The following is a 15,876-nucleotide window of genomic DNA, read 5'->3' on the forward strand; positions in this document are numbered from 1 at the left end:
GGCCAGGTGGAAAAGGGCCGCCCTTATGTATTTTGGGTAATATGTAGATGCAAGGGAAAGATGGCTCTGTCACTTTAAGATATCTACATTCGTCATCACTAATCAAACCATCCTCCCGCCACTCCACTAGTCTCATATTGATGTGGTCCCCCAGCGTCTTAATGGGGTTTGCTGCGATTTTTTTGTAACAATTAGTGTCCATAAGTTGCCGTTCTATTTCCTTCATATAACTACCCTTTTCCATCAAAACTACATTACCCCCCTTGTCTGCCTCGCGGATGACAATAGTGTGGTCAGTTCTCAGATCTTTCAGGGCCGCCTTTTCCCCTGATGTTAAGTTATGGGCACGTTTGTTCGCACGAATTGGATTCACTGAGAACTTATGAAAGCCTTGTGTAACCCTTTCAAAAAAGATATCTATGTTGGGATGTGTGCCAGTGGGTATAAACTTAGATTTTGATTTCAACCCGCTATCGATACATGTATTTTCAACAACATTGAGTTCATCACATACAGATTCCATATCAAATGAAGTTTCCAACTCTATGGACATCATTGTTTGAATTGTTTTTATTTCTTGTACAGTATACGTAGACAAAGTTATTTCATTGGGAGGTTGGTTACAAATCGGTGGGTTACGTATGAAATGATCTTTAAGTTTAAGCAATCTAAAAAACTTGAATAAGTCCACAAAAATATCAACATCACCCCCAAGTTGATTAGGACAGAATCCCAGTCCCTTATTTAAGACAGATATTTCATCTCTAGACAGTTCTCTATTTGAAAGGTTTACAATTAATGTTTTCAATGTCCCCTCTTCATTGACTCCCATTATTTCCCTGTTCTCTTGGATCTCGTGACTCTGACCCCTGGCTCTAGTTTCGATTTCTTGTTGTCGTTGTCTTTGTTTTGATTCCTGCCATTTCCTCCCTCCCTTCTTGTCTTTGATCTCTTGGCATAGTTTTTGCACTTAGTTTTAGCCTCTCCATTTCCAATAAAAAAAGTATTGGACCTTGTTTCGCCCTCTACAGCCCCCACCGAGTCTTCTGTGGTTACTGAGCTGACTGCCGATGAAATAGAGGTTATGCTATTTGCAGAGGCCAATTCTAACGTCTCCTCCCTTTGTCTTTTTCCCTCCCCTGGTGTCTTGATATTATCATATTTGTGGGAGAATGTATAGACCCTACCGTCTTTGTAGTCCTTATCATCCCTCTTTATCTTCTTTACCTTTTTGTCTCTTAGATATATTTGATATCCCTCAAGGATGCCATCCAGAACTGCATAGTTCTTTTTAACGGTATCATTAAGTTCTGATGTTTCAATTTCTTTTTCTAGTTCTTCAATTTCCTGTTGTAATTTTGCTCCCTTGATCTCTGCATTTTTTATCAAAATTTTCATCATGTTAAATGACGCATTGCGAAGGTTACCCTCCCAGTCCTCCAACTGTTCTTTGCTTAAATCCTCAAATGTGGGGAAGATTAAGATCCGAAGACCTCGTGGAATCTTTTCATTCTCTATATATTTTTCTAAAGTGGTGCCGTCCCACCACCTGGACATCTCATGTTTTTTTAACTTTTCTAGTCGTTGAAATTTTATTTTCAAGCCCTCTATAACTGGGGCATTTATATTGGAGCCACTCTGTTTTTGTCCAGTGGCAAATAAATCTTGGGCCAATTCCTGTCGTCTGTCTTTAAATGTAGGCATGATTGAACTTTCAAAAAATGATTAAAGTTCAAGTTAATTTATATAAAATCATCCAGGGTTTAACCAGTGCCACAGAAGGGAAATGATACCAAAATACCATTGGAGCTAACAATGGGACCTTCATTCTGAATAGCACCCATTGTTACAATGCTTGTTCCCTGGGGAACATACTCAAATGAATAAATTCTTGAATTGAATTTGACCTATATATATTGTTATTATTGGATTGTTTTACAAATGTGTGGTGCATCTTAGCTTTTGTTGTATTCATTTGAGTATGTTCCCCAGGGAACAAGCATTGTAACAATGGGTGCTATTCAGAATGCACACATTCCCTTAATTCATGTGTGATAACACTTCATTGAGGGAAAGATATTAAAGGGTGATATTAACATCAGGTGCTGGTAAAATAGAAGGTCCCATTGTTAGCTCCATTGGTATTTTGCTTATTTTGGATGAATAAGGAATCAAGGTTAGAAAAATGTGCTCATAACTGCAAACTGCTCTGATTCAAGCATGGGAATCTATGAAAGTTCCAATACTGGAGTAAGAAAACAAGTTACCTACCTGTAACTTTGGTTCTGCAGTATTGGAAACTTTCATACGACCCACCATGCTCCCCTGGGAAACCTCAGCCTTTAGCAGCTTAAGTTATAATTTTACACTACGGCTACGAAAATCTGACGTTCTCTCAGGAAGGTTCTACAGGGTGAAGCTGATCTGATTGGTTGTTCATTTTATTTAGTCTCTTTTACAAAAACAGGTGGATATGTTACAAAACTACAATGGGCCTAGGCCTGGTTTCTTCTTTTGCAATGGTTTCTATTTCTATTTTATGTACACCGGGGACTTCCATCTCGACGACGAGGAATGAATGGAAATCTATGAAAGTTTCCAATACTGGAGAACCAAAGTTACAGGTAAGTAACTTGTTTTCTTTTGTTACGCTCAATTGATTCTGAGCTGTATCGTATCTCGGAGTATGCCTGGACTGCTTCTCTTGCTACTTTGAGGAGGTTTGTGCTAAAAGAGAGTACTTAAACTTTTCAGATTAAATGCCACACTGGTGGTAAACAACCGTATTTCATTGGAGTAGGGCAAAGCAAGCTCCCAGGCCACTACCACAGGGCCGCAATATAAAGCCTCACATTATATCTTACATTAAGTGTTATGGAAAGCTGCAGCATAGGGCTGTACTTACATTACCATTATTACTGTGTTCTTACCGTACTAGGAAGAGCCACAGAGGAGTATGAAAAAAGATCAAAAACTACTACATTATCTTAATTTTCAATACATGATACTTTATGAACATGTGAATCCTTATAAGAATCATGTTGCTAAAGAAATTAGTTACCTCTAACTATAGATTTGTAGCATGAGGTGGACAAAATCCACACACATCCTGTGTGGGCTCTGTCAGAGATTTGATGCGCAGAAAACGCACCCATACATAATGGTATAAAAACAAATCTGACTATGGCTATAAGTGCGAAAGGATACATAGCAGCATCTCATTCAGAAATCAGTATGACAGCGCTTATGAGTACGTAAATGATGTACTCTTACTTATAGTGCTAACTATGCCACAACCAGCAAAACTATGTAAAGCAGCTAGTGAATAGATATTTTGTAGAGTTGTCTCCATTTCCAATTTTGTTTAATATGTCTCCTATTCAAACCAGCTGAAGTAAACTTGGTTTTATAAGGAAGTGAATGATTTAAATTGTAGTGAAGAGCAGTTTCCACAGTGTTTACTGAAGTGTTATTGTGCTGTACAGATTGTCCGCATCCAAAGTGCCCTGAATTTAGATTTAAAACACACTACTAATTGTGGGTTATTATTTGTGATACCAAGTATTTGTGACCCCTCTCTGACCTCTTCATGACCACAGAGAGGACCTTAAACCCTACTCTGATAAACTTGCCACTCCCACACATAGAAACTGTCATAAAGTAACCTAGCCCAATATTGTTAACTTAGTATAACTTTGCCTGCACAAGTTAGTATTTTACATCAGATTCCTTAACCTGTCCATATTAAAGGGGTAACTGGTTGTTTTTGGGGTTCTTTATATAGCATCAGTTTCACAAGTTGTCAAACCTTTCTATTTCCAGCAAGCAATGAGGAGACGGCGGCCAGAATGTTCCTTCGATATTAATAACATTGTCATCCCTATGTCTGTTGCTGCTACTACTCGTGTGGAGAAGCTACAGTATAAGGAGATCCTCACCCCAAGGTACTGTTTTGCTTAGTCATTGACTATAGATGCTAATATGTAATCTTTGTTTTTCTAAGCGTTTCATCAGCTAAACAGTTTTATCAATACAAGCAAATTTCCTTTGTACTGGCAGGACTCCAGAAGTACTGGATATTGAGCTTAACATTGGTAAACACCTTTGTAAGAATTTTAAAAAGCCTACTAGAAGCACCTGCTCATTCTATCAAAATCATGGTCCAAGACAAACTCCGATGTTCTATATAATATCTGATTACAGCATAGAGAGGGAACCATGTCAAACAGGTTTCATTGATAGATTGTTATGAATCCTTACCTGAATTGTTATTTGACGTTGGATGTTGTAGATCAGTCACCAGCATCCTGGTGTGTCATGTGTAACATTTGCTGCCAATGTTCATGGTTTTATAGACTTTTAGTGACAGTTATCATTGTCGCTTCATTCAGTGAGATTTCCTTATTATCTTCTTTTTTACACATCTTGAGCACTGAAAGGTGCATTATACGTAGCTGTCTTGAAAACTTGAGAATTTTTAACAGCATCGGTACTCCTTGCTACAACTTTCTCAAGTGATTTTTTTTTTTATTACTCTATAAAACAACTTTAAGGCATACAAGTACACCCAAGTCCATCCATTCTCATTTTCCCTTCACAAACTCAAGGGCTTCCACTACAGACTAGCACATCCATAGCTCTTGACTTCTTTTATTGGTTTACTATTTCTATACTTTTTTCTCATTTTACTTCTGTGCTGCCTTCTACTCATAACGCAAACTCTTTTGCAGAATATTTCTTACCTTTTCATAATGCTTTTCTTTTGAGAATTTGTATGGTTACTTACTGGTCTCTTCTTTCCTGGAGTAACGTGTATCTAAATTTTCCACTATAAGTATTTTAGTAGACCTTCTCTGCATTACCTTCAAACTTTGTCAAGGGTATGTAGAGTTGCAAATAATGAGCAATAAAAAGCTCCCCTTGTTAGCATCTTTAAGACAGTGTCTCTCATTCTTCAGTAATGCTCAGGGTTTGTCTCAAATCGCAACCGTTGTCCATCTTGTACCACTACCGAGCTCACTTTCCACTCAACTGTTTTAAATTCTGCCATATTCTGCCCTGCCTGATGTTTGTGTCGGAACCAAATGTATTATCCCTCACCTGCCAGGAATTCTCTTGCATTAATTAGTAGTGTACTGAAGTGCCAGTTTATTTGGCACCATGTCTTTCCCCTATAAACAATGTTGATTTACTAACCACAACGTCATTTGGAGTAAAAAGTGTGTTGCCCATTTCCTATTTTCAAACAGAAGATCTTTAGAGCACGATCTACAAGTTACGGATTGAATGTTGTACCTGTCACCTCTGTGACAAAATTGGAACACCACCCTGTAATGTAGCTTATTGCTAATAAATTACCTGTTAGTGTCTTGTTAGGTCTTGCATTGGTAGGCCAAGTGTAAACAATTTGAGCATATCCAGTTAGGTCGGGACATTCCTGATATATCAAATTCTATTGGAATGCCACCACACAGCAAGCTTTTTCTTTCTATTTTAGCAGTGCTGTATCGCTGTTGCTCCTTCAGGTCTTCATACAGGGATGGCAATGGGCACTCTAAGCATTGCATGTCTTAGATTTTTAGCGTATATGTAAGCCCATGTAATGCAAAGTCTCTTCTTCTCCCTCCACCTATGCCCTTGTCATCATCCACCTTTGATGGCCCATCCTTTATACTTGCACCTACCGCAGCCTTGGTCAAGTTTGTCAAAATTCTGGGTCAGAAAGTTGCAATGTTTGTATCCCAAAAATGTTGTCAAGCAAAGAAAAGAAATATGTTGCCTAAACCACATGAACCAATTTAGTGATTTTACTTTAACAAAGTGTGAGGCACTACAGCACATCAGCTGTTTATGATGTACTTACCATGCTACGGTCTGATTGGCCAATGGTGTCTTGAGCCACAATGCAGTGATGTCAAAGATTGGTAGTGGTAAGGAAGCTTGCCAACTATGGACACAACCGCTTCTCCTCAGACATGAAATACTGAGTCTGGAGAGAATTTCCAATTTGCTTAAGAGATTCCTCCATGTTTTATAACATTAGTTTTTGATACCCTAAGAAAACTTGGGAGTCCTCCTTTACAAAGACAGAAGAGGTTCATGTACAGACATAATTTATGGGGAGTCTGTTCACAGTGAAAGTGGGTATGAAAAACATTTCAATAACCTGTTAAAAAGAAAAATGAAGATGTTTTCATATTTTGGTGGAAGCTCATAACATTCACATTGGAAACTTGGGTCTGTCCTACACCTCGGTCAACTAAATCAGTGGCTTCAGTCAGTTGCCCTTGCTGTTAGTAGCTTAATAAGAGTGGGGTTTAAAAAGATGGTCCTGCTCAGGCTTACCAGCTGCTGTTGGTTCTACATCAGTGTATCTAGATATATTTGTAGACACCTTCACACAATGAATGCTCAAGGGCTAGTCCAAAGGAAGGTCTTAGAATACATTCTCAAACTGTAAGTTCCTACCCGTACATAATGGAGATCAGGCACAGTCAGCTGTTAGATTGATTTTGCTCCATGTTATAATTGCAGGTTTTCAAGTACTGTTTCTCCAGTTCTGTGGAAATTCACAAACTGTCAAAGGTGGTGCCAATGAGGCAGTAGTACATAGACTTTGCTGTTAACATCGTCACAATCTCTCAGGAAGGTTGATCAGGCATTGACATTTTCCCTTCACAACCGTTCGTGATTGGTGCAATACATGTCTGGTTTGTCTATCCTATCCAATTCCTGTGAAGATTGCGAGAGCCTGACAAAAAAACTGTCCAGTAAACGTCCAAAAAATGAAATAGGCCAAGATTAATGAACCTCCTCACCGAATCTGACCACGTTTTTAATTTTGGTTGCATCAGAGTCAAATCCTCCTGATTGTTGGCTGATTTAAATTGCTTTGTGTATTCTGTGAGGATGCACAGCAAATAACTGTATTGAACGTCCAATGCATGGCTTTTGACAAGTAGTGCCTCCCTGACCTTGTATGTATATGGTATTTGTATTGTGTTAACCTAGCCTAAAAGCAGTGGAGCATTCTACACTTCCAAAAATCAGCTTAAAGTCAACAAGTGAGAGGTGAGTCTGCAACTCTTTCCTAAGACCTGCGGAGTTGTATTTTCTTTTTTATTCTTCTTAGTCTGCAGATTGATGGTGCCCCTGCTGAAGGTGTGCCAAGAACCACCTGAAATGATGAACTTGTCTGCCAGATAACTGGGGTGCTGGTCGTGATGGCTTTTTAAATTATGAAGCCGGTTTTGAAGATTGTGCAGGGCAGCAATAGCAGCCAATGGAGGTCCAATAAAATGGATGCCATTCCTTCAGACCCTGGATGAGACGTGCTGTGGTGCGTAGGTTCCCCCCAAGGGTACCAGTATGGAGCTAGAGAGGCTATAGAGCAGATTGTTACCAGCATCCAGATGCAAGAGTATGGGTGCTTGAACAGCAGTTCTGAAGACACTTTGTAGATGTAGGAAGCTGGGTTTCTGTTGCAGGAATGCTCCCCCCACCCCACTTTTTGCCAAACTACTGATGCAGTTTGACTTGATATGCCCTGGGTCCCTGACAATCAGGTTTCCAGGGTCTGTGTTCTTTACCCAAAACTGTACCTGGCATCTCTCTGGCCACATGTCAGTCCCTTGTAAAAGGTACCATGAGTACCAAGGGCACTGTGTCCAGGGAAGGCCTCTAAGGGCTTCGGCACTTACTGTGCCACCCTCAGAGGCCCTGTACCTTTACACACACACTCTACCATTGCAGGCTGCGTGTTTTAGTGCAGAACAAAGTAAAGTCGATATGGCACACATCCCTGTGTGCCATGCCTACAACCCACTGCCCTGCTATAGATCAGTCGACCCTCTAGCTGGGTGCACTGCCAGTGCTGAGGGTACAGATGCATGAGCCCTGTACCCCTACAGTGTCTGTCAATGCTTAGACATTGTAAGTGCAGTGCTGCCATTAGGAGTATATGTTGCTGGGAGTTTGTCATTACGAACTCCACAGTACCATAATGGCTGCACTGAAAACTGAGAAGTTTGGTATCAATCTTCTCAGCACATTAAACCCACACTGATGCCAGTGTGGGATTTAATAAAAGAAAATGCACTCAGAGGGCATCTTAGAGATGCCCCCTCAATAACGACCAGCCTCTGGTGGGTTCCCTGACTGGTACGCACCAGCCAGCACCTAAGAGACATGGTTCTGGACCCCTGGGGTGGGAGCCTTCTCTCCCAGAGCCCAGAAACAGTCGTTCCTGGGAGGAGGTGTTCACTTCTCCCCAAGCCAGGAAGCGCCATCTGTGGCAGGGGAGCTTCAAAAGCCTTGCAGCCTTTGTAATGCAACCCCCAGCCTCTCCTGATACCAGGAGCAGGCCCCCCTTCCTGTCTCACCTCCTTTTCAGTGGGAAGACAGGCGGGAAAAATTAGCCAGCCCAGAAGGTGTGCACCCCTCTGCCAACCCCGCCCCACAGGTGGGGAGGTGAGGTGAAGCCCACTCTTCAGTGCCTACCATCTTGCAGATGGCAGGCACTCCCCAATCATGATTAGGGATTGTGCTCACTCCCCCCGTGGGGTGAGCACAGCAAGGGCGGTGTCACCCTAAGGTCAGTAGCCCATTGGCTACTGACCCTGAGACCCTTAAAACGCCCCCTGAATACATTATTTAGGGGGCAGCCCTGAACCAAGACAGCAGACAAACGAGAAGAAGCGGAGGACGCCTACTGACTTGGCCCCAGCCCTACCGGCCTGTCCCTACCTCGAACCTGCAGAAGTGAAATCCCGGTGTGTTCTGTAGCCAGCAGCCTCAAGAACCCCGAGGAACTGCCCTGCCTTCAAAAGAAAAGACTGTCTCCTGTGAACACCGGATTTGTTCACCAAAAGACTCAAGCTCCGACAGGATCTGCGAGTTTGCACCCAAGGGCCGAGTTAGAGTGGCCTAACACCAAGAGTAGGTCTCCCCGGTAATCCAGACCCGAGATCCGGTGACCCCTGACCTGCCTCCAGCCGGCGCCTGCAGCCTCAAACCGGAAGGTGACTGCGAGCTGGAGCTGGTAAGAAGATGCGACCCTAAAAGGCACCCCTGCCCCTGGTGCCCCACAGCCTTGGGTGGCCCAACCGACAGTGCCTAACCAACCCCCAACATCCCAACTTACCACTCCATGTGGGTTCACACCCAGAAGACCTTCGTCCCTGAACCTGCAGTGTGTTTGCAATCCGGAGACACCCCGTTGAAAGCTACAGGGCGCTCGACTCCAAAACAGCACTCTGCACCCGGCTGCCCCAGTGCAGCTGAGGGTGCATCTTTTGTGCTGGCTTGAACCCTCGTTTGCCCTAAGCTTAAGTCCAGGAGCTTTGCTCCCACAACCCAGAGGCCCCCTATCGGATAATATTGGGCCTCAGCACTGCCCTAGTACCGCTGAGGGTGTAACAAGAGTGCATCCTTGACCCTGGGGGACCCCTGAGTCTATCCTCAGAATACCAACTCCCAAAACCGAATACTTACCTTTGAACCGATAATCCTATTTTCATCCATAGTATGACATTGACTGTTTTTCTGTGGAAAGTTTCCAAATGTGGAGTTGGAAAATCTATGAAACCCTGTAAAACTGTAACTAAATAACAAAAAAGCTTTTACTTACCTGTTTACAGGAAATGTCCCAGTGCAGTATACAGGTATACTGTACTGTGTAAGAAAAGTAATCTGTAAAGTAATCTACTTGACATTCTACTAACAATACAAAGTATATGTACAGTATATCAAAAGCATTGCATTGCTAGTAGCTCTACTGTAATCAAATAAAAGTGCATATACAATTACAATTCAAACTGTTTACAAACAGCATTACTACTGTAAAGTGTTTATTGCTTACCTGTGCCAGGCTTGCTTGGTTCTAGAAAATAAAATAACTAAAAGAATATTTTTATACAAAACCAATTGGTCTGAAGTTCAGTCTTTGAGTGTGTGATATAATGTGCTGATTGTGTGTGTACACAACAAATGCTTAACACTACCCTCTAATAAAGCCTTACTGCTTGCCCACACTGCCACAAATAGAGAGTAAGGTGCTATCTAGTTTTACCTCTGCCTACCTTTTGGGGTTCCACTGGACTCTGCACACTGTACCTCACTTTAGTATAGTATATACAGAGCCTGCTTCCTACAGTAGAAACAAGCATTTGCAATGCTTTAGGTCTGGCATTTGTGAAAGTTAGAGCTATTGTCGTAGTAAATGACAATTTATTTTAATTGTTTTTTGTTTGCTGTGGAGTGATTATTCACCCGGCTCTGTTACCTCATTCTGCACCCCAAAGGAAAGCCACTGAGGCGGGTTCTGCAGAAGCACGGCATGCATGCCCAGGAGTACACATGGGGCACATACATGTTTGCACAATCTGTAAACAAACTGACTTTGCACATCTTTAAATGACTTTCGCCACTTTATGATATATCACCCCCTTCATCATCACACATTGACCCTATCCCATGAACACATCACACGATAGAATCAGGATTCCCCCCCCCCCCCCCCAAGAACAGTGTGTTTCAATGAAATGTCACTTCCGCTGTGCGTGTGGTGCATTCAAATAACACTGGAGTCAGTCTCCGCATCTTCAAAAGGCAGCGTTTACATACATGTACACCACATCAGTCCCGGGTGTCATCCTGGAGGACACTCGAGCCCCCTTTAACACCATCACCAGTGGAATCGAACAAGCAGAGGCGATTAAAGGTCAATGATTTACCTTCTTCACATGAATTGAATGAGTAGACTGCGCAGTGTCATGTGCCTCGTCCCTCGAGTGGCGCCCAAGAGCACACGGCACGCTTTGATTTATTGCACGCCGCTGTCGGATGCGGCCTGGTGATAGAGGCGGCTGGTGAGCAGGCTCTCGGACTGGAAATTAATTCTTTCTCCCGATGTCTATCTCAGAGAGGCCCCAAAAGGCACAAGTGTGCTTCCTGCTCGAGAGAGGCCGACGGTATTGTCGAAAGGCCGACTCGGATTACTGAACTAAAGGGCCTGGAAAGGGGAGGGGGGAGGGGGCAAAAGGGGGTGCCTGCTAGGTGGAGGTAGTGTCTGCTGGAAGAAACTACGAGTCTGCGAGGGGAAAGGTGGTGTCTGCGAGGGGGATGAGGTGTAGGAGGTGTGGTCTGTAGGAAGACACGAGGTGTCTCAAAAGAGAAGGGAAATGTCTCAGAAGAGAAGGTGTCTCAGAGAAGTGATGTGCCTGTGAAGAGAAGAGAGGTGCCTGGCAGCACAATGGGGTGACTGAAAGGCGGTGGGGGGTGTCTGCGAAAATAATGGGGTGTCTGCAAGGCGAATGGGGTGTCTGAGAAGAAAAGATGTGTCCACAACTCGCTGTTAACAAACGATCAAAACTCATTAAACACATGAATCAGTGAAATGACCCACCCCAGGGAAGGGACCCGTTGTCCCCAACCTTTTACCTACCTGAAATGCCCCTAAATTTAGTATTTAGGTGCACCCCTGAACCTGGTTTCCTCAGACAAGAACCAACTAAAAGAAAAGGGCCGAACAGCCGTGCCGAAGCTAACAACCGGAAGATGCCCACTGACTTGGCCCCAGCCCTACCAGCCTGTCTCCACCTCGAACCTGCTCCTGCGAATCCCAGTGTCTTGCAGCCAGCAACCTTGAAAACCCTGAAGGACCTGCCTGCCTTTAACCACAAAGACTGTGTCTCCGTGAACTCTAATTTGTTCATCTCTAGCCACTGTGAATCCGCCCCACTCTGCACCCGCCGTCCACGGCCCGAGCTCGAATGGGCAAACACCACGAGGGGATCTCCCTGGCAATCCTCACCCGAGATCCAGCGATCCTTGACCTGCCTCAAGCCTCCAGCCGACGCCTGCAGCCTAATTCCGGAAGGTCTCCCCAACCACGACCAGGAGCTGGTAAAAAGATCTGAACCTAAAAGGCACCTCTGCACCTGACACCTCACGGCCTTGGGTGGCCCAACCGGTGCCTAGCCAACCCCCAACATCCCAACTTACCTCTCAAAGTGGTGATCGCACCCAGAAGACCTTCGTCCCCGAGCCTGCAGTGCTTTTGCAAGCCAGAGATTCCCCATTGAAAGCTACAGGGCTTCCGATGCCCAAACAGCACACTGCACCCAGCCGCCCCAGTGCCGCTGAGGGTGCATCTTTTGTGCTGGCCTAAACCCCCATTTGCCCAGAGCTTAAGTCCAGGAGCTTTGCTCCCACAACCCAGTGGCCTGCTCATCAGCCACCAACCGGAGGCCTCCTATCCCCCATTGGATAACATTGGGCCTCAGCACCCAGCTGCCCTAGTGCTGCTGAGGGTGTAAAAAGAGTCTATCCTTGACCTGGGGGACCCCTGAGTCTAACCCCAGAATACCAACTCCCACAACAAAGTACTTACCTTTGAACCATTAACACTATTTTCCTCCATAGGATGACATTGACTGTTTTTCTATGAAAAGTTTCGAAGTGTGGAGTTGGAAAACCTAAAGAAATTCTTTAACCCCTTCAGCGCGGCGGGAATTCCCCCGCGGTGCTGAAGGGTTCGAGCGCGGGCGGGGCCATGACGGAACGGTTCCGTCATGAGCACAGCGCAACCGATGCTCATGACGGAACCGTTCCGTCATGGGCATGGAAGGGGTTAAAATTGTACTAACTAACAAAAACGATTTTACTTATCTGTCTAGAGGAAATGTCCCAGTGTAGTATCCAGTTATACTACACTGTGTAAGAAAAGTTATCTCACAAGTAACTTACTGGTAATTTATTAAAAAGCCCATTCAAAGTATATGTACTGTATTTACAAAGCATTGCATTTCTCAGTGACAATACTGCAAGTCAAAACAAAGTGCATATACAATTACAATCCAAACTGTTACAACTGTATGTTTACTGCATAGTATGTATCACTTAACTGTGCCAGGCTGGCTTGGTTCTAGGAAATGAAATAACGAAAATAATATTTTCATACAAAAAAGTGTCTGAAGTTCAGTCTTTGAGTGTGTGAATTCATTTGCTGAGTGTGTACAACCAGTGCTTAACACTGTCCTCTGATAAAGCCTTACTGCTCGACCACACTACCACAAATAGAGTAAGGTGCTATCTAACTCTACCTTTGGGGTTCCACTGGACTCTGTGCACACTATAGCTCACTTTGGTATAATATATACAGAGCCAGCTTCCTACAACAAAACATTGTATTCAGCAAGCAAGGGAGTATGAGGTGCCCTATCAAAACTGGTGCAGGAAATGTGGCAGTTGGCCGGTCAAAGAAGGAAAACAGTAACAGCAATGCACCTGCCACAAGTGGACAACGTGGATGCAGAAAAACTCAGCAGCCAAGCAGCTGTCTCTTACAAACGGAGACTAAATCAGACGGTGGTTGAAAGGGTGTTCCAGAAGAGGTGGACACCAGAGAAAGAGCTGTTCACAACACAGCAGAATGCAAAATCCCAAGGTTTTCCTCCAGGCACCCACACCGCCACTCGCTGGGGAATGCATGGTCGATAGACTTGACAATGAAATTTGCATACTCTTTATCTCCAATCCCACTAATGCTACTAGTGTTCGAGTGCAGACAGTTGCGCATAATGCTAATCCTGCAACTGGGCGAGACCAACCTGGTTCTCCGAAATGCAGATGACAGAGCAATGTACAGAGACTGCCAGCGTCGCATAACCTTCTGTCCATGCAGAAGATTCCAACACCTTGAGCTTGAAGCATGGATCCAGAGGAAATAGAATTCAGCATTTGGGCATTCCAGAGGCAGCAATGGAAGTCCTAAGGGAGTCCAGAAAGCCAGCTACAGCAAAATGTTACACGGCCAAGGTGAGAGATACAAGGTGGTGCTAGAAGTCTGCCCTATTAACCCCTTCGCTGCTAGGCCCTGTGCGAAGCCTTTTGTTTTTTTTCTTTCTTTTTTTTGGCTATTTGGGGTAGTTTGTGGTAAGGCCCCTGTCCCTTTTTGACCACACAAGGTATCCACGCCAAATTTGCATCCTTTTCTTCCAACGTCATGGGGATTTTAAAGGTACCCAGGGTTTGTTGATTCCCCTGGAGAGGACCCAGAAATTAGCCAAAATACAGCTGATTATTTTTTTTAATGGGGGGAAAACGTGCTGCAGATAAAAGCATCTGGTTTTTTCCCCTGCAAATTTCAGGAAAGTAGACAAAATTCTGAATTCAGCAAGAGGTCATTTGTTTGGATCCTTCAAGGTTTTTTTAATAGAAACTAACAGTTGAAAATAAGACAAGCATTGGCAACAATATCAACCGTTGCATGGCTATACACTTAAAGGTCCCAAACGCGAGACCTATTGGCTATGCAATGTGACCATCAAACAAAACCATAATTTGCCATGGTCAACGTTAGACTGTTTTGTCAATGCCCAAACCGACCTCAAAATCAGAAGTTACCTGATGAATGTAAATATGAAATGAGGATGGTAAGTAGGTAATCCTTAGGAAAATCTATAAACATTCATGATGTAAGGAAAGAAAAACGAGTTGAGAGATGGTTGAAGTGTGCAACTAGAGGGAGGAAACTATTCTGGTTAAGAGGATAGCCTTTATTGGGAGGTCCAACTTTGTTACTGCAGCCATTAAATGGGCAGTAATGAAGCACACAAGGATTTTAGGATTTGGTCACTTCAGATTCAAAGACAACTCGCGGAAAGCCTGTCTTCAGAATGAGGTCGGCAGGGTTGGGTCAATTGGCAGCAGATGAGACCTGACCTTGTTAACTTTGAAGTGGAAGTAAAACGGCATGTCACTGTATATTGGTTACAGGTGGATTGGGCTATACCATTTTAGAGAGGATTTTTAAGACTGCTGCAAAGGTGCTGCCAGTTTCTGGAAGCCATAGTGCCAACGCTATACGCTGCTCCTGACCACTTGAACATACTTTTATTTGTATTTATCCTAAAAAGATCCACCTGCAAGTTACCTCATGAATATGGGAGCTCGTAGTCACATTACACTCTATAGTGATACTAATGACCTCAGTGAAGTTTGTCATGCTCCTCTCTGACTCGAATGTTAAAAAGAGGAGTGGCGGTCTTGTTGGAAATAGCCCTTAGGTCGTGATGCTTTCACTATTTGTAGATTTTAATAATGGGAGTATCGGGCCAGAAGAAGGGTGGCTCGAAAGCTTCCAAAACATTAATAATCTTGTTAAGTGCGCAGCCAGTAGTGTTGATCAATATTGGCTGGTACATGATGGGTTAAAGTCTTATCTCCATCCTACTACCTCACCCCATTCGATAGTGACTTGCTGATGCAACTTCTGTTTTTGAGGCGATGCGCCGGGGGGATATTATTTGCGTGCGCATTGTTTTCATACGCCTTTCCCTTCTGGCACATTAACTGCTTGCCCTTTACATTTAACGAGCTTTCAATCAATATGTTGAAAAGGTTGGCACTTTTGTATAGTTTGAGCTTGGAATTTAATTGATAAGTGTTGGTTACCGTGGAACAGCTCGTGCTGGCTCACGATGGGCGTGAGCTGTTTACTGAGCTCACAAGGCCCATGAACGACCTGTGTAGGCAAACATGCAACAGATATTTCCACACAATGTGTTCATGCCAGTTATAAAAATTGGCAGCACGTAAAGTAATTACTATTGTCTGCACCCTCACAAAAGCTGAGTCATCGCAGGGTTCGCCGGTTTGTCTCGGGGTGCCCGCAGGAGCGGGTAGAGTTCTCTGAGGTGCTGGTACTGTTTGGAGAGTTTAATGAGCGTCAGCTGTTCTAGCTGCTGTTTGGCGCATCTGCGCCCGGAGTGCCGTAAATAGCGGGCTGGACTGGACCTGACTAGACCGCGGTTCAAACCTGGCAGCTCTAGTCTTTGTGTGGCAAGGAGGAAGTGTCTCTGAACATGGCCACTG

At 43.9% G+C, this 15,876-nt stretch overlaps 1 protein-coding gene across 5 annotated transcripts in view; it reads left to right on the plus strand.

Moving 5' to 3' along the window:
- Positions 1–15,876, plus strand: part of KANSL1 (KAT8 regulatory NSL complex subunit 1) — a 1,694,895-nt gene that overhangs the window by 1,362,923 nt on the left and 316,096 nt on the right. For all 5 annotated transcript variants that reach the window (XM_085650272.1, XM_085650270.1, XM_085650273.1 and 2 more), the window contains one exon: positions 3,823–3,944. In XM_085650272.1, coding sequence (XP_085506398.1) covers positions 3,823–3,944 — 122 coding nt within the window. The remainder of the gene's footprint in view (positions 1–3,822; positions 3,945–15,876) is intronic.

Source organism: Triturus cristatus, chromosome 1_1, assembly GCF_964204655.1.
Source record: "Triturus cristatus chromosome 1_1, aTriCri1.1, whole genome shotgun sequence".
Taxonomy (NCBI): Eukaryota; Metazoa; Chordata; class Amphibia; order Caudata; family Salamandridae; genus Triturus; species Triturus cristatus.